Source organism: Rhipicephalus sanguineus, chromosome 2 (assembly GCF_013339695.2).
Source record: "Rhipicephalus sanguineus isolate Rsan-2018 chromosome 2, BIME_Rsan_1.4, whole genome shotgun sequence".
Lineage (NCBI taxonomy): Eukaryota > Metazoa > Arthropoda > Arachnida > Ixodida > Ixodidae > Rhipicephalus > Rhipicephalus sanguineus.
In genome coordinates, this window is record NC_051177.1 from 76904916 (window position 1) to 76928513 (window position 23598).

General features: G+C 46.8%; 2 protein-coding genes across 2 annotated transcripts in view; both read right to left on the bottom strand.

Annotated features, from left to right (window-relative positions):
- LOC119383207 (EEF1AKMT4-ECE2 readthrough transcript protein-like) overlaps positions 1-23598 on the bottom strand; it is a 252945-nt gene that overhangs the window by 44412 nt on the left and 184935 nt on the right. The window lies entirely within an intron of this gene.
- The window catches only part of LOC119381686 (elongation of very long chain fatty acids protein AAEL008004), a 29864-nt gene continuing 17882 nt past the window's right edge, over positions 11617-23598 (bottom strand). Inside the window, exon 2 of the mRNA XM_049412451.1 lies at positions 11617-12962. Coding sequence (XP_049268408.1) covers positions 12270-12962 — 693 coding nt within the window. The 3' untranslated portion in view covers positions 11617-12269. The remainder of the gene's footprint in view (positions 12963-23598) is intronic.

A 23598-nucleotide genomic window follows, 5' to 3' on the forward strand; every position in this document is an offset into this window, starting at 1 on the left:
TTGGCAGTCTAGCCAATAACAACTCTAGGTGTAGCGGCGTTAAGATTCATAAAGCGACGTAGGCCCGGCTTCGTATACAGCCTCGGCGTAACATACGCGCGGCCTTTCTTTTCGTATGGAAGGGCTACTGTTGCGCAAATTGTTACGGTATTTTAAAGTGTGGGGGATGCTTAGAATGTGAAGGCGAATGCCTGGTTGGTCTCGTAGCGATGTGGAACGTATACCTACGAGCCAACACGGCAGCGTATAGGCACCCGTGCAATAGTGTGTCCGAAATGCGAACCCACAGTCTCCCGAACAGAAGCTTCCTCTCGACGGCGGTTATGACAGTATATCAATCACTTCCGTGAACTGTATCTTGCTTTTTGCCAGCAGCGCCCTTAAAGGCTCAAGAAACCCTCGAGGAACCACCCAAACTTCAGGCGAGATTTCCGGAAGCGCCAGACTTAGTTTTCGAATACTCAATTTGATTGATCGGTCGAATAAGGCCTCACCATCGTCAGTTCCCGATCGTGACAAAGATAATCGCGAGATAAAACTTTTTCCTTCCTTTCAATTCTCCTACTGTAATAACTGAATACTATTGACTTATCCTTAAAATATATCTTTTTACAGTCTTCTATCACCTAATTCATTGTCTGTGTACAGAGATCGCCCCATTTCATTTCTAAAACAAACGCATGGTTAGGTTACAGCGCGCAGATTAGAGGATGAACGTGGAGCAAGGACAAGCGAGGACCCTCTTCATTATTTTTCGTGACCGTCATTATTTCGTTAGCATCATGATTATTTGTTTTATTTATTGGCACACACTCACTTTAGAAGATAGACCACGAACACGGAGGTTTAAATACACAAGTAATTGTGCCAATTGCCAACGACAAACATAGAAATGTGTAAATGAATAAACAAAAGTTTATGTCAGATGATGATGATGATGATAATGATGATGATGATAATGATGATAATGATGATACGTAACCGCGATCAGTCAACCTTGTTTAGAAATAAGAACGTCTTGTCATCATTATGGCAACCTTCTTCTTTTCTTAGTCTTAGATGCCCATCGTGTATTGCCAATATTATGTCATCAGTGTGCCATAGTGCTTGCGTGCCATCGCTACAAAGGGATCATCATCGTAATCTTCGCTCTGTGTTTTACCATTATAGAGATACAAATCAGCATCTGAGTTTCCTCATCTTAATTATTCTTGGAAAAATCGATGGTGCTCCACTAGATAGGCAGAAATATCAATTACGAGAATACGATGCCGAGTCCCCCCACTGAACTTTACGTACACAGGTCTGGTCTTGTGCACACACATTTATGCCTCCATTGCATTGAGAGTGAATGTCCGCATCATTTCTTCTTAACATGCAGATTGTTTACCAATCAAAGGAAAAAAACTTCTAGACGAACTCCTCCGAAAGATGGGCCTAAATTTATCACTTCCGGTGGTTCTTTCCTTTGGCGCTACTGTACTGGGTTTTAGCCACAGGAACATTTGCAATGCGGTATGTGATTTCCCACGTGAGACAAAGCGATTTGAATGTTAAGGTTATCGAATTCAGTTTCTTCCCCTTACTTTCTTCGACTATCTATCTATTCTTTTCCTTTCCTTAGTTAAGCTAATGACTTATTTCAAAAGTTATGTATTTCTAAATAATTTTAGAATATAAACAATTTTATTTATATAACAAGGCACGGCCCGTTTCATGGCCGATCCCCCGCGGTGGGTTGTGTCACTTTAGAGGGATCAACCAACCACCAACCAACCTTGAGCGTTTTTCTGGCGACTTTAGCGAGTGGCGTGGGCGACGTCAAAGAACAGTCCGTGCTCTGAAGCATGTTGGCCGCGTTCGCGAAGCAGTCAGGCCAGGACTGCGAAGCCACGGACGAAGGCGGAGGCCTCGCCGACGAGGACAAGACCGAGCTCGTCAAGAAGCACCACGAATACCGGGCTCGGATAGTTGGCGGCGGCCTACATAGGTTCCCGACCGCAACCAACCTAATGAAACTGGCGAGTTCGGCCAGCGGATCATTTGTTATATAACAACCGATGGCGTTTTGCGTCGCGAAAACGCGATATGATTATAAGGACGCAGTAGTGCGCTCCGGAAAGTTCGACCACCTGGGGTTCTTTAACGTACACCTCAATCTGAGCACACGGGCGTCTAGCATTTTCTTCAACCAACATACCTTAACGGGGCATTATTTTCTGGCCGATAATGTGGGCCGATACCGAAGTCATTGCCGTCTAACAGGACGTCTTGCTAAGCCAACTACGGTATTACCTGCATACTGCCATCACTAGTTAGAAAGACTAGTTATGGCTGAATGACAATTAGTGTAGACCAGTGTTGGTTAATATTGCTTAAAAATAGCTAAATAATTAGCAATGGTGGCTCATATCTGCTACCCTTTGTAATACCTTCCAGCCACGGCGTACATATTTGGAGACACGGCTCTGTTCTTTACTCTTCTATCTAGTAGTGGGAAAAAATGCAACCATTAGCTTCCGGGTAGATTCGTTACTTTTGTTACCTAGTGTGGCCCCAGTGTGAACCCATTTCAGAATGTTGAGCATCGCCAGAAAGGGTCATATTAGGGAAGGCACAACCACGTTCTACTTGATGTTCAACGTGCCGCATTCCGACGGGCAATATATCGCGTCGTGCTGTGCTTGCAGTTGTTGATTAACTCTCGTATGCACTGTGAGTAGCGAATTCATTAAAAATGAAGCGTCACTGCGAAATGAATATGTATTTAATAATGAATTCGCTGATGTGATAACTTTCTACAAAGCGCACAATACATCATCCGACCATCTTGACTGTTTTCGCCTGTAGCTTGCAGTGCTTTGGAAAAGATTTATAAAAATTGGACGCATTTATAGATAACTAATGATAATTCATGACGAGGGTACCAGTCCTTCCCACAGTTCACTTCTATCCCACGCTTACATTTTTTTAAACACAGTCCGTAATCGCTGGTTGACCGTCTCTTCCATATATCATGGCTTTAAGGACTGGAACAATGAACTGGCATCGAAGGCCCAGACCACCGCGGACAAGGGCAATCCAACGCTTCGCGAAAAGGGAACCGCGCTGTACACAGGCAAGCCACGCCATCGAAATACAAAGGTTTTCTTGATACTTCTTAAAGCAACATTGAGGAGTTCATAACACGCTTCCGTATTTATATAGTGCAACTAAGGTTTAGAAACTAAGGTTTAAAAAGCCAGATGTCTTGACGAAATCGAGACGTTATTGCCATATGCTTTATAAGAAATGACAATGACAAGGCTGCGCATGAAGAACTCGGCGTAGAGTTTTGATTTAACCCCCTATTATAACTGGGTATTGCAAGCAGTCAATGTTAATATTACAAGCAGTAACCTGCCGACGTAGCTCAATTCGTAGAGCATCGGACGTGTAATTCGAACGTTGTGGGTTCGGGCCCCACCGTCGGCAAAGGTGTTCCATCTTAATTCATTTCAATTTACGTCTTAATGGCTTAATTATCTGTAGGATTCATTTGGTTAAGCCCAACAAAGAAACGTGCCCTCCGAACAACGGCCCTTCTGTAGTCAAAGTAACGATACAAGTGTATTCTTGGTCAACAATTCAAAAAGTAGCATTTAAACATTTGTTGATCAAAACCGATATGGCTAAATGGCATATTCATGAAAAGGAGAGAAATACCAACCACCTGCTCATACGATTAGTTGAGTGCTTAATTTCTGGGAAAAAGTGCGAGGCTATATAACATACTCTGACGGCTCAGGAACGTCCCACGCGACACATTATACACGAATGGTCTTAATTGTTCGCGCTCTTTCGATTCCCCCGGCTTGCACAAGAGTGATTGCCACCGACGCCAACGCAAAGTTCAAACCTGAAGACTTGGACAACTACGTTGTCCAAACAGACGCGGATACGGAGATATTCGTACAGGTAGAGATGATTTCACACAAGACACGTGGGGGCCGCCACCTTGGACTGTTAAGTGGCAGGCAGTACACGAAAATATGTACTATACACAAGTAGTAAACTTTCCGATTTGTACGTTCAGCAGACTCCAATGACAGTATGTTGAGAAATCGCTTTGCTTTACGCATTAGCTCTTGCGCAGTTGGCAACTATGTGCGCACATTTCGTTCCCAAATAATATTATTTCATGGTTCCTGAGCAATTTCATGTACACTCTAGAGAAAAAGAAAAGAGTATATGTTATTCTATTTGTTGAGTCCTGACTTTCCACGTATATGACTCTCTTTTAAGAGACAAGTTGACTCTCTTTTGGGTGCCACGACTCTCCGATGAGAGTATAGTGATCTCTAAAGGTAGTTCACGCGCCTCTTTTAAGAGAGTCATATAGGTGGTAAGGCAGGACTCGCAAAAAAGACTTGGACTTTTTTTTTCTTCGAGTGTATGGTAGTTTTGCTCAAATTTATATATAAATTAACAGTCTTTTTCATCAACACTAAATAATTGTAGTGTTCTCAAGTGCAAACAGGCCACGCGTTCTTCAAATGTGTCTAGCTTTAACGCGTGAAAGATTATTTTACAGTAATACACTTCACCTAAATATATGCCACCGGATTGCTTTACATGCATATTCAATGCTTTGAAAGTTATTGTAGATGGTTGTATAACCGGGAATGTATAACCATGATCGACGCCTGGATGTTTTCTTGATGTAACACCGCCCGCACGTAGGTGCCTATACTGCGGCGGCATTTATCATCCCCGCGTTACTTTAAGACATCAATAAGATTGCTGTTTCGTGAATATGCGTACATGTACACGTGCGTCTGGTTGCATGCGTGCTGTCAGCATAGACAATGAGGGCCACCAATAAAACCAATAAATGAAACTGTAACGGGGACGATCCCATTACTGACGCTTTAGAACTAACTGCAAGTTCGAGATAAACACATGCTTCTGTAAACAGCGCAGTAACAGGATACAGAATAAAAAATGCACGACAGACGCGCTGTTTTCTGAAGTGCGTGACCGCATCGACAAGCCCGGCTAACCGCCATTCTGAAGTTTTCGCAGCGTCAGTGAATTGCACCAGTGCATACAAAGGGCCCAGCAACGCCAAGCACAAACCACGTAAACCCTGTTGATTGCGCGCTTCCGGGAGCAGAAAATTTCCATGTGCTCTGCACGGCTGCGCTACCTTTGACAGCTGACACTATGCTGTACATTGGCTATTGTAGAGTAGCCAGCCTTTCTAAACACTTTTTTTCCCCTTGACACTTCGTGCGAATTGCGCAGGGTCTTTTCCCGGAGTGAACCAGAACCAGGACTCCGCCACCCCCCCCCCCCCCCCCCCCCCCCCGCTCCCAGCCAGACAAAGCCACAACGGCTCTAAGGCTGCGACATTTCTCGATAAATGGTTCGACGCCAACGCGAAGTTCAAACTTGAGGACGTGGACAACTACGATGTCCAAACAGATGCGGATGCGGAGAGATTCGCACAGATATAGGATTTCACGCAAGACACGTGGGCGCCGCCACATTTGGCTGCTAAGTGGCCGTAGGAGAGGTGAAACAGTCAAGTGGATCCCCCGTGAGAACAGTAACAAAGGAAATATTTATTCACGATGTTTCGACCAGAGTCTGGGATGACCATCGTGGTTGGAGTTACAGAGACTCACGTTCCTCTGTCGGTGAAAATTTTCGACTGTAATTGCGGCATATGAGAGGAATAGAATTCTCGTTGCGCAGGTACGATTGTACTTGTTTCGCAGGGCTCGTATGGGTACGGAACCACGGAGGCGTATTCGAGAACGGGATTAAACTAATACTTTATACTTTTTTTTCGGCTTTTCTAGGCTGAAACTCGCTCCACTGGTTGCGGCTACAAGCAGTTCAAGTTCGCATCAAAGCCAAACGAAGACCCAAAGGAAATACTTGCGTGCAATTACTACCTTGGGTGAGTAGAACATCATTCATCTTCGAAAGGGGGAAAAATACGATCATTTAACCTTTCGGTTGGAAACATACGTGATGAAAATTTCTCGGACAATTCCGCCGTCGGAAATAATGGTCCGACGGTGGGATTGAAACTCTAGACCTCCCCTTACCGATGCTCTAATCACTGCGTCACATGTGCGTGCCACATCAGGTGGAAAAGAACGCCTTTGAGAATGTCGCGCGTGGAAGAAAGAGCGTTCAGACGCTTGACACGTTTTCCACAGTGCTGGCTGTTTCCCCCTTTCAAGCCGGCGGTTGGGAAGCAAATGCCGAGAGTTTGCCATCGGTCTCATTGATCGCCGCACTCCTTTTCCAGGGTATAGCCCCGGCTACACAGAGGGATCTCCTGTTCCCTGCCCACCGCCCCACCCATGTCTTCAAGGCGGTTCTTCACTACCTTGGAGACACTGGACTGGACAACCAGCGATGGAAGCCGCCCGCCTTGTTCTCAGCCATGGACGCCGCTCCTCTCCCTTTCATTTCTTATCTTTCTTTTCCTCTCCCCATTCAATTACAGACGCTTAGTCGTGCCCCCAATTAAGGCTACAGAAATAGCTTGCCACGCGACAACTCAGGGAAGCGACCTTAGATACAATCGACATCTACACGGACGCTGCTCTCTCCGATGGCCAAGCTTGCATAGCATGGATTTGCGGGCAAACCACCCAGTACACTGGGGCCTACAGGTGCCATCTCCCGAACGGTACCCCTCTGCATGCCGAACTTCTTGCCATATGGGGAGCGACTGCAAGCCTCCCATACACCATACAGAAACCCCTTCGTGTCTTTACCGACTCGCACTCTGCTTACTCGGAAATATTTCGCCCAGCCTCGAAGGATGCTACAGCTGCCGCTATTCAAAGCATCCTTCGTAGGCACGAAAAAGCCGACAGGCCGATAGAAATTATTTGGACGCCGGGGCATACGGGTGTGCCCGGGGGCAATACGGTGGCACACGCCGCTGCTGCTTCCGCAGGTGGGTCGACCAATCTTTCTCTGCCCCCACCCCTCAGGGTAAACCCGTATGAGCTCTTAAGTCAAATGGCTCCCTCGGTAGCCACAATGCACTACGTGCGTACGTCCCTGCGCCATGCTAGTAAAAAACGCATTACGCAGGTTACTCCACCAGCCCTCTTTTCCAGCAAGTGTCCACTTTCGCGCTCTCTAGAAGTATTCATCAATAAGATCTACGCAAATTCCGCATACACGCCGTATTCCTTAGCTAAATGGCGACAACCGGACATTGCGACAGTGACGTGCAATCACTGCGGGCTGCGCTGCCGCGCAGACCTTCACCACTTACTGTGGCAATGTTCCGCATTTGAAAAAGGGCGAATGGCCATACAGGCTTTGCAGTACACAGATTATCGGGAAGCCCTGCTTACGGACCCGGACACGCAGTTAGTATTCGCGCAATATGGGAATCAGAGCGGCCTGATCAGAGTGGTTTAGGGGGTCCGACAGACCACAGTACTGACTACACACCGCCTCAGTACATGTGATTCTGACTTGAATAAGTGCAAACCCTATGAAACTGTGAAATATTAGTATAGTTTGAAAGTCCCGCTTATCCCCACAGAGGCCATGCGCCTCCCTCTTTTTCAATAAAGGACTTTCCATCCATCCATCCTTAACATCTTTTCCTCCTCATCCTTCTCGGTCTTACTTCTCGCATACACCACTAATATGTAATGCCTACACCACCACTGGTGGCACTGTTCCTTTCTTTTATACAGCATAAAGCTGATCGACGCTGCCGTTGCCCAATACACGAGATAATGCTGAAGGATTTATCTAGAATTTACCGTTAAGTCCATACTGTTTCTTCAAATGCATCTGTTATCTACAGACACGCCGTATAAACATGTACAAGAAGGCTGAACCTTGCAGCAATTGCGGCAGTGATTTCGAATGTGATGTTAGGAATTATGCGTAAGTTGGTTTTCCTTTTATCAGCTTGTTTTATTTCGGACTATTCACATTGGGGGAACGGTTGGTACAGAGACATGTTGCATGTCGTCTCATTGTACCAACCGTGTGCTTTCACGACGACGTATATATATATATGTCCCTCTTGCCGAGTGGCGTTACTTGTTGACTGCTCACCCCTTCAAGCCACCATCTTCGTAAACAAGATAGAATAGAATAAAAAGAAACTATAGATGGATGCCTTGCACTTGACGTCAGCCAGGCAACAACATACCGTACTGGCACCCCAAGATGGTGGCTGCAGGATAACGTCAGTGTATTATATTCAGTGCCACGGAACCTTGCTTGCATGCGTGCGAGAACTTGCAGCAGGACCACCGCTCCCGATAAGTGCAGCTCTCGGACATTGCTGGTCCTCCAACATGGCTGCTTAGATGACGTCATTGCAAGCCATCTATACAGCGCAGCATATCGTAAACCTGTCGCTAATCCTAAACGTCTCTACATGTGCCACTGTAACCTCACTCACGAACCACGCAGGTAGAAAAGGTCAAGGTCTCGGGTGCGTCCATACTTGAAGGAGGTCCCTCCTTGGTGTCCATCACCGGCATCATGGCCGCCGTGCTGATCGGCGGATTGGTCCTCACCAGCGCCGTCCTCATGCGCAAGAGGAGGCTTAGGCATAGCGCGACTGCTGCCGCCGCCACCAAATTGGAAGCAGGCGGCTCTGTGAGGGCGCAGCTGGTGCTGAAGAGCACAAGACGGTCGAGAAGACTGCCGAGGCCACCGAACCCACTACCAGCCACGAAACGCTCGCGAAGAAGTGATGGCGCTGTGGGGTGGCCGTATCCTCATCCAGGCCTCGCGTTTGCGCATGTATAACCTCGCGCGCACGGTGAGCCTGTGAACATCTAATTTGCGGGGTCGCTCCGAAGTATACAGTCTACGGAGAATGTCCGCAAAAAGAGAAAGAAATAAAATACATTTATTTACGATACAGAAAACAGAACTGTTCGTATGCGCTTATTGCGTTGTCACTGAGCGCCCTACGATCCTACAACTTTGCTCCTCGACAAGATCTAAAAAAATCTACGTCATTATGCATATTACGGTATAATAGAAATTCAGTCCAAATTCTGAAGTATGGGATGTTCGTCTATAGTTGGTTCACAGATTCAGCTGACAAATTTAAACTGCGTAAAGACAGCACGGTAGAATATATACAGAAACATGCACACATACGAAGCGCAGACGACTGTTTATTTCTGAAGGTAGAACATTTATATAGGATGACAAATAGCGACTGGTGTGCAACTGCTCCTTGTCATTTCTTATAATGTTCTGCCTCCAGAAATAGACAGTTGGAAATCTATGCTTCTAGAGTGTGCGTGTTTGTCTTGCATGTTGTCCTCGCGCAGTTTAAACTTGTCTACTTAGTGCAAATTTCTCCCTCTCTCTCTCCATAAACATCCGTAACCTTTAATCCCCTATACCCCATTTACAGAGCTCTTAGGCGGCTATACCCACGCCGAAAGAATTCTACCTCTCCGCATTTCATTCAAAAACATTCATTTGTAGTGCTTGTTGGGAAGCGAGCTTGACAACCAGGAATCACTAAACGACACCGGAAAAACGTCATTAATACGATTACAAAGAGCGCGGTCATTAAGAAAAATGTGTTCCGTGTATGCAGTCGAATGGGCAGTTAGTCGGCACGTGTATGCGATTTTTCCTTGAAGATGCTAAAGTGAGCACCAGTTACGGGGCGTGTTATAACGAGGATCTCGACGTACCTCGTTACTTCCGGGAATTGCGAAACATGCCCGCTATCTGTTCCCTTTACCTCCGCCTTTTTAACGTTAATTCATAACGGAAATAACATGAGTGTCTTATTCATGTCTGTCGCCGAGCGACGTAATCGTTCTGTGCAGGAGTAAAAGTCCTATCATTAAAAAGTCTTTTTCTGCGGTTGTTTTCTTTTCTGCAGTTTTTGTTTTTGTGTGTGTGTGGCGGTGACTTGGCATCGCCAGAACCACTCAGGGCATGCGCAATGACCTCCCAGCTAGGCATGACAGAATTACCTGCGCGCGCAATGAAGCTGCTAAACGGAGCCTTCAACTTAAGTTTTCTACAGCAGCGACCAGCGCTTGCGCAACGGACGATGCGATTGCAGCCGCGAAACAAAGGACTCCATATTTCAGAATCGGCGTCAAGATTTCCGTCATTCTGGAGATCAGTATCGGTATGTTTCTCGAAACCTGAGGTCGAATAACCTTTACAAATTACCCATTTATGAGATATGGAAAATGGTCCCTTTCAAATGGAAACGATACCGGACACTTTGGCTTTTGTTTCCTCTATTTCTGAAGTACAGATAGAAAATACAATGTAAGGTATTTGGTTATCGGAGTAGTCTTGAAACGCGGTCGATCGACATGATCCGCCAGTTTCTACTGATCTGTGTAAGGATACAAGAGGAGGAGGAGGAGGAGGAGGACAATACTTTTGTCGGAAACCAATAAAAATGATTTCGTCGACTGCGGCAGGCGACGACGTTTATTCGGCCCCTGCTCTTTGGCGGCTGCCTCTACCCGCCCGTGATCCAGACCTACTCGTCTGGGTCGGAGCTGAGCAGTGTGGCCTCCCACTGCTGCGTAATTTACTAGCCCTGTAGGCTACCACGGATACGTCTACTGAGACAGCCCCAGATTATATGAAAGAGGTCGGTCCTGGGGGCTCGGCACAGCTTGCACTGAGGTGAAAAGGTAGTAGGAGCACAGAATTGGCGTTTTTGGAAAGGAGCCCGTCTCGAGTTGCCTCCGTACGAGCTCCCGCCGTTTATTTAGCGATTCGTGCCTGGGGGTATAGTGAAGTCCGACAGATCTATAATGTTGCGTAATTTCATGCTATGTCACCGTACGCTCGCAGGTCAACCACCTAATTTCCTCTATCTCTTTCCCTGCTCCGATCTGGTTTGAGCGGTGGGCTCGGGAGCCTAAAGCTCGAGCCTGATGCTGGTCGTCCTCATTACCAGGGAGTGAGGAGTGGGCTGGTTGCCAAATTATGTGGACAGTGGGATAAGAACTTTCACGCTGAGGAGTACTGGAATTCGTGAGTCCATCTCGTGTCGCAACTACACGAACTTTTACTTGTGCTACAGTGAAATCTAACCTGCCAAAAATTTGTTTGCAACAAACATACGATGTCGCCAAGTCTACCAGGCCTCCACCAGGCATGGCGGCAGTGGAAATTTGCACTGGCTCGCTTAGCGCAACGAAACCATCCAAGCTAACAAGTACGCCGTAAGTACGTCAGCGAATAGACAATCCCCACGAATTCTCGCACCTCAGTATTCAAGCAGAGAGCCACAAAGTGACTGTAATGGCATGGCAGACAACTGTTTATAAAGCCCCGCTGAACTGAGACACCAGAGGCATGCATGTCTTATCCCTGAATTGTCAGCCGAACGCTAAAAAGCAATTTTCGACGAGACGAATACATCTTACCTTGCGTGCGTCCTGTTTCATTCCTCGCAACTTCATCAATCCTGTGCGATGAAGAACTGGATGTTTTTACATTTCTAATTTGACTTGTTACTCATTTTGCGTGGGAGCGCATTTCAGAGTGTAAAATAGGAACCGCACAAATAAGCACAAAAGTAGCAACAAATTTTACTTTGGGTGTTGGTTACAAGACAATGTTGAACATCACAGCTATAAGGACAGGTTCACGGCACTTTGTTCACCATGTCATTAAATCCAACCAAATTCATATACTGCAGGCGCAATTTCTTGTCCATCTCTGCATTAAAGACTAGGAGATAGGTGCATATCTGCAGTGATTCTGTTAAAATTCGACTTTCATTCCTGAGAAACCTTAGCAGCAACGCTTGAAGCTAAACGGCTAAACTTAGTAAACCCTGGCTAGCATACACAAATATATTTGTTCGTAAGCCCTCTTCGCCCTTGGCAGAATGCCTTGGCTAGTGATGTGCCGAGCAGCAGGATTGGCAGGAAATTTGCATTAGAAAAAAAACTTTAGTATGACAACTCTTCGTGAATACGGCCCAGGTTATCACAAACACATTTAGAACATACCAAACGCACCCTAGACGTATGCGACAACGAACGGCTTTACTGTGGGCTAGAACTACAGCAGAGATATCTATAGTACTAACCGGTACTCGTCACTAGTATCTCGGTCCGCTTGACATTCTTGCAGCCGCATTTGGGCCGCAAGGGCACAGCAAGGGTAAGCAAGACACCGGTTTTTCGCCAGCAAAAAACCACCGAGAGTTCCGGCAGAAGTTCATTAAACACCAGGCGCACAAAAAAAAGAAAGAAAAGCCGGCATCAATGCATCTTGCCGTTAGCTACGGATTTCGTCGCTACGTGCGTCTTCTTCTGGTAGCTTTGCACGTAAAAGTTCATGAAGAGGCCGAAGAAGAAAGCGGCTTGCGACATCGTAATGTACGTGTGCGACCTGGGGTAGTTGCAGTTGAAGAAGAACGGCATCAGAGAATGCACGAATAGCACTACGAACTGAACAAGCTGCAACTGCGTAATGTAGCGCTTCCACCACAAGTATTTCTGCACCTCGGGCCCCAGAGAGCTGAGGAAGTAGTATGTGTACATCACCACGTGCACGGCGCCGTTGATGACCGCAAAGGCCGTCGCCTGGCCATCCGCACCGTAGGTGATTCCGAACCACCCGTTGAAGGCGACCATGGTGTGATGTACGACGTGCAGAAAGGATACGTGTGAATCCTTCTTGCGGAGCACGAAGAAGAAGGTGTCCAGGAAGTCGAGTATCCTGACCATCGTGTACCACCAGTAGAGGTTCAGCAGATGCATGGTGCCTTCGTCCCTGGCGTCGAAGTCTATGCCCTGGCAGATCGGGCTGTAACCAATGCGGATGTACGCGGTTGTGAAGAAAGCGTAGACGTAGTAAGCACTGCACACCACCATGAAGGCATTGTAGAACGTGATGAGCGGCTTGATGCCGTCGTACGGCTTGCGGTTCTTCATGAACCGCGGGCCGCCCACCTTAACGATGTAGATGTAAGCGACGAGCAGAAGCGTTATCAGCTGCTTGTTGCCCGAAAAGTACCACTGAGTGGTGCGAGGGTCCCGCGGCAGATAAACGGAGGGCCGTCGTTGGCTGTGATCGATGCCGTCGCCATCGTGGCCCTACTGCGCAGAGACGAGCGCCGTAGTCTGCTCGCAGCCCTTAGGTCTTCTCCTCACCGAGCGACGCGCGAGTTGTCGCTTTTATGGCCTCTCCACCGAGGCATAACACTCCATTACAGAGCCCACCACAAAAATGAAAAAAAAAGTCGGGAGTACTCCGACGATCTCGCAGGGGAGGAGGGTGAACGTTGTCCGAAGCGATGGCATATAGAAAGTTAGGAAGAAATGCATTTGCTGCTTTTGGAGAGGCTGTCACGCCCTGTTGCCCGAGGCGCAGGTAATGTAGCCTTCTCATTATGGGATACATTACTGGTTACTTTGAGACAGCGGGGCCACCGTGTGTGACAGCCTCTCAAATGGGCCTGGCGAACGATAGCTTTTGTGGCGGCGTCGTTGCAACATCCTTGTTTTGCTATGAGGAACAACGAAGCGGTCTTATTTGTGACGTACCGTCATACGTAAAGCCGCGTTGGCATTGACGGGACGCCTAAGTGTTTCACTTCTTGCTTACGTAGGATCATCTATGGACAGCATGAATGCTGCAATATAGGCTGGTGTTCTTTACCCGCGTTAGTGAACACCGAATTTTTGCTCGTCTTCAAACAATCGACGACCTCGTAATTTTTTAGGACAGTGATCATTATTCAGAGCCCATGTTCATGTTTTTAGTGGTACATGTATATTCCCCCGCCTTACCATCTATTATGTCTAACTGAATTAGACGTGGGGTGCTCAACAGCTTTCGGCAGAGCATCATACCGCAGCGGCAATGACCACCATACGGGCAGCTGCCATATATGACGTTCTTTTTTTCTTTTACTTTAGCACACTATTTACATTACAATTCTTGCATTCATCTTCGTATCGACTCTAAGCATGCGATCGGGCACGTTAAACGCTGACGTGAAGGCCAGGTGTATTGACGGGATCTTGCAACTGAACCTAAGCTGGCGTACCGTCTTATTCAAATCATTTAATTGCAAGTTCAAGCTGATACAACTGGCGAAACGTTTTCGCTTAGTGCTTTACAAAACTATCGAATAAATTTTCATTAATTAACACAGTGTTCTGATAACTTATTCTCCTGCCGATCAGTTTCATAGGTTTATACAAATCGCGCGAAGAAAGCTTTCAAGCTGAATTGCAGAAACATAGCGTTAAGCGCAATATCATCTGGACAAGAACTTATCAACTGTTATACCTGCCCAAGGTTACCTAGGACTGGCTCTGCGAAATTACAAAGAAAAGTTCCTCCCTTTAACCAGGAAGTGCTTGCTGCCTGAAGGCCACGCTGTATCAATCTTGAAAGTTTTCTTTTTCCGGGACATCACCACTACGGGACCCCTTGGTTCTTTCTTTTCAAGGGTAGCCTCAGTGGAGTCTTCAGACCTACTTCCCATCTGTAAAAGCGGTTCGATTCACCATTCTCCCTCTCTCTCTCTCTGTGTGTGTGTGTGTGTTTGTTTGTTTGTTTGTTTGTTTGTTTGTTTGTGTGTGTGTGTGTGTGTGTGTGTGTGTGTGTGGTTGTGTGTGGTGTGTGTGTGTGTGTGTGTGTGTGTGTGTGTGTGTGTGTGTGTGTGTGTGTGTGTGTGTGTGTGTGTGTGTGTGTGTGTGTGTGTGTGTGTTATGCAGCGTTATGCATAACACACACACGCAGCGTTATGCAGCTTTCACTGCTACGATGATAACGAAGTTCGTTATGTAAATATGCACTGCTACGATGATGAGTTCGTTATGTAAATATTCACTGTTACGATGATGAAGTTCGTTGTGTAAATAGGCACTGCTACGATGATAATGAAGTTCGTTATGTAAATATGCACTGCTACGATGATGAAGTTCGTTATGTAAATAGGCACTGCTACGAAGATGATGAAGTTCGTTATGTAAATAGGCACTGCTACGAAGATGATGAAGTTCGTTATGTAAATAGGCACTGCTACGATGATAATGAAGTTGTTTATGTAAATAGGCACTGCTACGTAGATGATGAAGTTCGTTATGTAAATAGGCACTGCTACGAAGATGATTAAGTTCGTTATGTAAATGTGCACTGCTACGATGAAGTTCGTTATGTAAATAGGCACTGCTACGAAGATGATCGAAGTTCGTTATGTGAATATTCACTGCTACGATTATGATGAAATTTGTTATGTAAACAGGCACTGATACGAAGATGATGAATTGTATGATGATGAATATGATGAATTGTAAAAATTGATTTCCGATCAATTTTTACAATTGATGACCGAAAACAGCCTGACGTAGAAATTAAAGACGAGAAATCTATTAAGCGATTATTCGTATGAGAACTTACTATTGAAGTTGGATGGCAAAAAAACGTTCCGTACCGGACAACGTACCGAACGCGTTTTTTAAAAGATATGCCGAGTGGATATCAAAATACCTGTGCCTGTTTTTTAACCGTTCATTGTCGTTTCGTACCCTACCAAAGGATTGGGAAATAGCAAGAGTGATTCCTATACATAAGTTCTGAAATAAAAACGAACCTTCCCATTATTCCATCAACAATTATACACTGTTGGTAAACTGCTCGAACACATAATCTTAAAGCACATAACGGAACGCATTGAAGAACACAAAATACTATCACCTTTTCAACACGGCTTCCGCCAGGGCATGTCTACAGTAACACAACTCATTGAAATGGTCCATTACGCCTCATTAAGCATCGATCATCAAAAACAAATTGATCTTTTTCTGCTGGATTTCTCGAAAGCATTTGATCGGGTATTGCATAGCAAACTCATCTTGAAATTCCAACTTACTCTGGGCAAGGGCCAAATTCTTGACTGGATTACTAACTTCCTCACAGACAGGTTGCAGTTCGTGGAAATAAACCATGTCCAATCTTCAATCGTACCGGTGACCTCTGGCGTACCTCAAGGCAGCGTTTTGGCGCCGGTATTATTCTTACTTTTTGTTAACGATCTGCCTTCATCTGTTAATGTTGGATGCAGGTTATTTGCAGATGACTGCATCCTGTACAAAGAAATAAACTCACACGATGACCATATCGCCTTAAATACGGCCTTAGAGGCGGTTTCAGCTTGGTGCAGTGATTGGCAAATAAAGATCAACGAAAAAAAAAGTCCGCGCTCTAATCCATAACTAGAAAAAAGCATTCATTTGAATTCAATTACGTCATCCAATTCAGCTACCGTTTCTAAAGTCACGAAACATAAGTATCTAGAGGTCATTCTGTCACATGACCTACGCTGGGACGCTCATATTCATTGCATCACATCATTTGCGCTAAGAAGACTGTTATTTATAAAAAGGCGATTACAGCAGGCACCACCACAAAGTTACTGGCCTATAATACACTTATTCGACCCATCCTGGAGTACGCAAACACTGTCTGGTTCCCGTACACAAAAAAAAAACTAACCAGCAAGCTCGAAGGTGTTCAATGAAAAGCGCTTCGGGTCATTTTTAACAAATTTAACCGAACAGATTCGCCTATGGAATTGCTTAAAAAGACTGGAATACTAACCATAAAAAAACCGGGCGATATTGGCACGCTTAAAGCTAATGTACGAACTGTTACACAGCCACCTAAACCTAGACAACTCCCGCTACATAAAGCTATCCGCAGCTAGAACTACCCGCCACAAATACCCTCATATCCTTGCCCCATACAGATTTCACACAGGTACTTTCAAATTCTCGTTCTTCCCGCTTACGATCAGAGAATGGAATAACATGTCCCCCTCCATTACCAGTAATGATAGTAACATGATAGATGCAAAAGAAACAAAGAAGTGGTCACGTGTGTTGCAGAGATATCGAAGGTGTACTGCGATAAGGAACAAAGCAGTTGCCGCAGAATTAGGAAATTGGCTTATGCTATATAGGGAAAGAGCGACGTGACACAAGCCAAGCGTAATTAGAAATTGTTTAAGAAGGTGTTCATCTTGCAGTGGACATCAAACAGAATAATCGTGATGAAGATTACGATGAAAAAGATGAGGATGAGGAAGAGGAAACTGTCAGGTGAAACAACAAATAATGTCGCATTGGTGTTATTATTTCTTTCAGTATTCTCTGCTCACGTATACTCACAGGTTCGTTAGAATGTGTAAATGACGTGGTTACCGTGAAGGAACCCATTTAAGTTCTTGTTTACACGAAAACATACATTTCCAAGCAACGATTCTCGTTAACGTAATGCTAGGCCTGCCCTTTATCACGCTACCCTTTGAACTGACGGCATCCATGAACGAAAAAATAACAACATTCAGCGGTCATTATAAACGTACATTCAAAGCAAAAGTCTCCTTCAATCCCGCCCAACCTAATAGGGGTCATTTCGAAGTACTTAGCCTTGTGGGATGTTAAAGGACGCTCATATTGCCGCGGAACTTTCTGTTTCTTTGCGTCACCACGCACAGCGTAAAAATAATGTATCACGTTGGTATGATGTGACACTTGGGCAAGAAGCCGCTCGCATGACGTAGGCTGGTATATCACCACGGCTCGCGTGGTCACTGCAGTCCCGCGGAGACCACGACTCGAGCGCTACCGGCTGCTTGTACTTACTGCTTGTTCACACATGCGACTAGCACCGGTCGCGCGACCAATTTACTCGCAAAGCAACTGGCCGCAAAGCGACTCCTTCGTCTCAGTGGCTCGCCACTCGATTTTTCAGTTGCTCGACTGCAGTCGCGAACCTCTGAAGCAATCAGCCTCTGAACCTGAAAGAGCCTATCTGAACAGACCCTGAACCCACACGAGTCCTCTAATGACTTTAGTTGGCGTGCTCGTAAGAGCGTACACAGCAAAAAAAAAAAAAGAGAATCATCTGTACGTCACTGTTAATCTTGTTTTACAGCGAAAGCTGTTATGAGATCACAAGGGCCGTTTTTGGCGCCGTAGTTGTCCGCCGCCGCCGCCGCCGGTGTCCGTAACCAATATCGCACGAAAACTAAATAGGAAAAATTACCCGGGATGGAACGAGGTTCGAACCTGGGCCCTCTGCGTGGGGGCCCAGTATTCTGGGCTCAGAGCCATGCCGGTGTTTTTTTCTCTCTTTCATGGTATTTATTACAAACGTGCGTACTTATCATACATAGCGAGCAAGATACTCAAGGCGGCCTCTACAAGCGTACGACAAGCGTTACACAGAAAGAAGTATAACATAACTTTCTGTCATAAAAGGGTATTAAAGCAGTACATTTCATGAAGAGTGGATCTACTTTGGAAAAACACCCCATACAGGCTTCATGTCGGGAAGGAACCACATTAACACATGCAATGTAGTGTGGTAGAAGAGTAAAATAACAACTAGGCGTCACACAACGCGAATTCTGCAACCAGGCGTCAAACAATGCGAATTGCGCAACGAGTGGGTTGTTGAATGCTTCCAACCCATTACAAAGGCCCCTGTCATAATTCTTCATCGTCATCGGCCCCAGCATCAACAAAGTGCACATAACGCCTCACAGGTGTTTAGCGGATACCACGGTTCTCCGCACAATGACAAAAAATTGCATAATGGCTCCTTCCCCCCTTCACAAAAATTATGATGATTTATAGGTTCCCCGCAAGTGCACTTCTATTGGTTGCGAAGGAAGCCCATAAGGCTCCCATGATACATTTCCTCAAGGTCTCAATAAAGTTAATTCCCTCTCTCTATCTCTTTCTCACGTTAACGTATGTTATAAAGCGAGGTGGGAGAGTTAAATAAGGACCGGGCGTCACACAATCGAATAACGTAATAGTGGGTCGTTTAAATCTTCCAACCCATTACAAAGGGCTCAGCCATAATTCTTTGTCATCAACCGTTGCATCAACAAGGAAGGAAGGAAGGAACACAAAAGGGAGAAGGCAGGGAGGTTAACCAGACAGCAGTCCGGTTGGCTACCCTACGCCGGGGGAAAGAGAAGGGGGGTGGAAAGATGGGAGAGACAAAAGAGGGAGAGGGGGGAGCGAGAAAAAAAAAAGGAAATGATCACTAAATGAGCTGACACGTATGTGGCGGTGGCACTGTACAACAGTCATAGGCGTTCACAAAGGCCCGTAGTCCTTAAGAAGCACAAAAGTGCTTTAACTGCCTTGTGGGCCGCCGGGAGATGGGGACGGTGCTCCAGCAGCATCTGCACGGAGAGCGGCCGATCGTCCAATCGTCGCACCGCATCAGAAAGAGTTCGTCTTTCAGAGGCAAATCGAGGGCAGCGGCATAGCAGATGATCGATGTTTTCCTCAGTACTGCAGACCTCGCATGCCGCGCTGTCGGTCACTCCAATTAATGTTGTGTATGCCTTCCTGAAGGCAACTCCTAACCAAAGCCGACAAAGAAGCGAAGCTTCACGTCGACGAAGTCCGGATGGAGGTCGGAGTTCCAGCGTAGGGTTTATTTGGTGGAGTCTTGTAAGTCTTATATTTGGCATGTTCCACTCCGCCAAGCAGAGACTACGTGCCAGGTGACGAAGCTGCCTTGCAGCGTCTGTCCTAGAAAGAGGAATTGGAACGGTGGTCTCTTGATGGGATGTGCGAGCAGCATTGTCTGCGGAAACATTGCCACTGATCCCGCAATGACCAGGTAGCCACTGAAAGTCAACCTCGTGGCCTTTTTCTTTGACGCGGTGATGAATCTTCAGAATTTCGTACTTAAGCTGTTCGTGGCATCCGCGTCGGAGAGCTGACTGCAGGCACTGTAACGCCGGTTTCGAGTAGGAGAAAACAGCCCATTTGCTCGGTCTCTCCGAATCAATGTACTCTAGTGCACAACGCAGAGCCGTAAGTTCTGCCGCCGAAGATGTAGTCACATGGGATATTTTGAGTCTTAGGGTTATTTCTCGTGCTGGTATGACCACCGCACCACCGCAGCTGGACACCGTGGTTGGCCCATCGGTGTAGATGTGCACGTGGTTCCTGTAGGTTTCATGGAAGAAAAGTAGGCTCAATTGTTTTAGTTCTGGGGCGGGCAAAGCTGATTTCTTCTGCAGCCCTGGAATTGTTAGGCGTACTTGTGGAAGGTACAAGCACCACGGAGGAAACACCGGCTTCTCCGCTGGCGCATACCCTGATGTAAACGATGCCCGATGGGCATGGACAGTTGCACTAAATGTCGTGCGGGGCCTTTCAGCAGCGAGGCTTGCCAGGTGGTGGGAAGGGTTCCTGGCATATTGCCTGAGGTAAGTGCGCATGGTCTCAACAGTGATGTGTGTCGTGATTGAGTAGTCCTGAGCAATGGCAATGGTTTCAACTGTTGAAGAGCAGCGTGGTAAACCAAGGCATATCCTAAGAGCCTGAGCTTGAATGCTTTGTATCGTGCGAAGGTTAGTTTTGCAGGTATTGGATATTGCAGGTAGGCTGTATCGCAGGAACCCAATAAACAATACCCGGTACAGCTGTAGCACAGAATGTATGGACACTCCCCAAGTTTTCCCTGCGAGGAACCTGAACAAGTGACAGATAGCAGTAAGCCACTTTTTCACATAGTTTACGTGAGGGGTCCAAGACAGGTCTCTGTTGATTATGACTCCCAAGAACCTGTGACTCCTGCTGGATGACACACATTGGCCGTTGATTGATATGCCGTAAGCGGACATTGGCTTTCTGGTGAATGCCACGACTGCGCACTTTTCATTTGCGATCTCTAGTCCTGATTACGCAGGTAGCGTGATGTCACTGTGGCTGCCTTCTGAAGTCGAGCGCGAAGTTGAAGCCGCGTCACTGCTGACGTCCATATACAGATGTCGTCAGCATAAATAGAAAGTCGTACGCTGCTTGGTTGGTTGTCGACTAGTCTAATGAGCGTCAGGTTGAACAATGTCGGGCTTAGCACTCCGCCTTGAGGGACTCCTCGGCTACCGTAATAATCGGGTGTCGGGCCATTCTCTGTCTGCACGTGAAATGATCTCTTCTGCAAGTAGCTGTGCACCCACATATACACCTTGCCACCAAGTCCTACTGCTTCTAACGAGCTTAGAATGGCTTCGTGGGTGACATTGGCATAAGCCCCTTTAACGTCTAGAAACAGAGAAGCAGATAATCGTTTGCAGGCCTTCTGATGTTGGACGTATGTCACCAAGTCAGCCACATTGTCTATTGACGAGCGACCGCGTCTGAACCCGGCCATAGCATCTGGATACATTTCGTAGTATTCTAAGTACCATTCCAGACGCGTGAGGATCATCCTTTCCATTACCTTTCCCACACAACTAGCGAGCGCAATCGGGCGGTAGGAGGAAATGTCCAAAGGCGACTTGCCAGCTTTGAGGAGTAGAATCAGGCGACTTCACTTCCATTCCTGTGGAACCATACCAGTCTGCCAGGAGTCATTGTACACTAACAATAGTGCCTTCCAAGCTTGATCTCCTAGGTGACAGAGAGCACGGTAGGTAATGCCGTCAGGTCCTGGCGCTGAAGAACGCCTACACAAAGCCAGCGCAGCGTTTAGCTCTTCCATAGAAAATGGACACTCCATGCGAGGATCACGTGAAGCTAGTGGGCAGTCGGGCGTTCCCATCTCCGTTTCTGCGGAATTTGCCTCGCCGGCAATCCTTCTACAGAAAGATTCTGCGACATCCACCTCCGTACATTGTAGATGTAGTGCCAGAGATTTAAACGGGTGGCGTTGACCGAAAGTTGTATGCAGACCACGAACAGTTCGGTATATAAGCGACAAAGGCTTTCGTGGATCCAGGGACTCACAAAAAGATACCCATCGGCGCGAAGCCAGCTTGTTCATGTGACGCTGTATTTTCTTTTGTGTGCGTCTAGCCAGTCTCAAATCATAATTTGACTTTGTGCGTCTATATCTTCGTTCCGCACGACGGCGAATTGCTCGAAGTTTCTCGAGTTCAATGTCGAAATCGGTGCGCGCTGAACTCATCGAAAGCGAACGCCTGGTAGTCTGTAGTGCACTCTTCATTGCGTCCACTAGGTTGAATGGTGAGCCGTCACAACAGTCCTCCAAGATTAACTTGTATTTTGGCCAGTCGGTGCACTGGATGGCTCTGGTGCACTTGGAGCTAGACAAACCTTCAATCTTCAGGTAAGTAGGGATATGGTCGCTACCCCGCGTTTCCAAATCCGAAAACCAGTGAACTCTTCTGGCAAATGAACGTGAAACGAAAATAAGGTCCAGGCAACTACTGTACGTTGGTCCACGCAGATAAGTAGGACTTCCATCATTCGAGAGGCAAAGTTCGTATTCAGAGGCAAGGGACACCAACTGTCTCCCTCTAGTGTTGACCCTGGAACTTCCCCATAAGTAATGGTGGGCATTGAAGTCGCCAGTTATCACCCACGTCTCGGGAGTCGATCTCAAAATTCCGCATAGGCGCTCACAATCTAGACGAGTTGATGGAGATAAGTAGGCTCCAAGAATTGTGAGCGTGATCTCGTTCTTCTTCACTGTTAGACAAACGTATTGGTTGTCTTCGTCAGGTGGCACTGGGTGATGAACGTAAGTCAAGTCACGGCGTATAAACATAACAACTTGCTGCACTCTCCGTGGGTGCAGCAAGGTCTTATGGGAGCTGACAGGTTGGGCTCGCAAATCACAACGATAGGGAACTGGTTGGTGAATACATACTGTCTGAAGTCGGACATGCGCGACTTAAGCCCTCTTGCGTTCCACTGAAAGACAGATGAATTCCTGACCTCCTCTCGAAACGATAGCACCTCGCAGGCCATGGTTTTACCCTAGATCTGCAAGCACCGGACTCAAGGTGTCCAGCACCTGCAGCGCGCTCTGTGTGGACGAGGTCTTCATGTTGCTCAAGAGAATGCGCATTGCGCTCATAAGGGATTGCAACATGATTATGACTTGTCGATCATCAGTCGTCTTTGCATCAGCGGCTCGTGAAGACATCGAGGGTGGCGGGATCCGATGCGACTCTGAATCAGGTTGCGCTCGTGAAAGTGAGGGCCACTCTTCACGAGGTGCGAGTGTTGACCCTGCCTTTGTTTTCGTTGTATCCGTCTTTGCAAAGCTTGACGATCGGTGGCCAGTTGCTTTGGCGGTAGATGGCGAGTCTCTCTCGGCAGATGCGACGTTTCTTGTTCTTCTGTGGCGATGCCGTCGTCGCCGGACAGTAGCAGCAGCCTCTCTGTACGTTGAATTGTCGCGCACCATACGTTTGAGTACCGCACGCTCGTTCCGCACTCGCGGGCAATCCTTAGATGACGCTTCATGAGCACCATGGCAATTAGGACACTTTAACACAGTTGCCTGGCAGACGTGCACATAATGCCTTACAGGTGGTACCTCGCTTCTCCGCAGAATGACGAGTAATTTCGTGGTGGCTGCTTCTCAACTTCACAAAAATTACGATTTGTGGCGTAGTGCTAGTGTACTTGTATAGTAGCCACAAGAGAGTTTACAACGGGCTCCAGAAATGCTGCTCTTCCAGCTTTCGCTGTGACTGTGCTGCGCTTTCCGCGCAGGCCTGACGTTTCTTTAATGCAAACACAACACCATCGCAACAATAGGTTTTTGATATGGTACGACAATTCG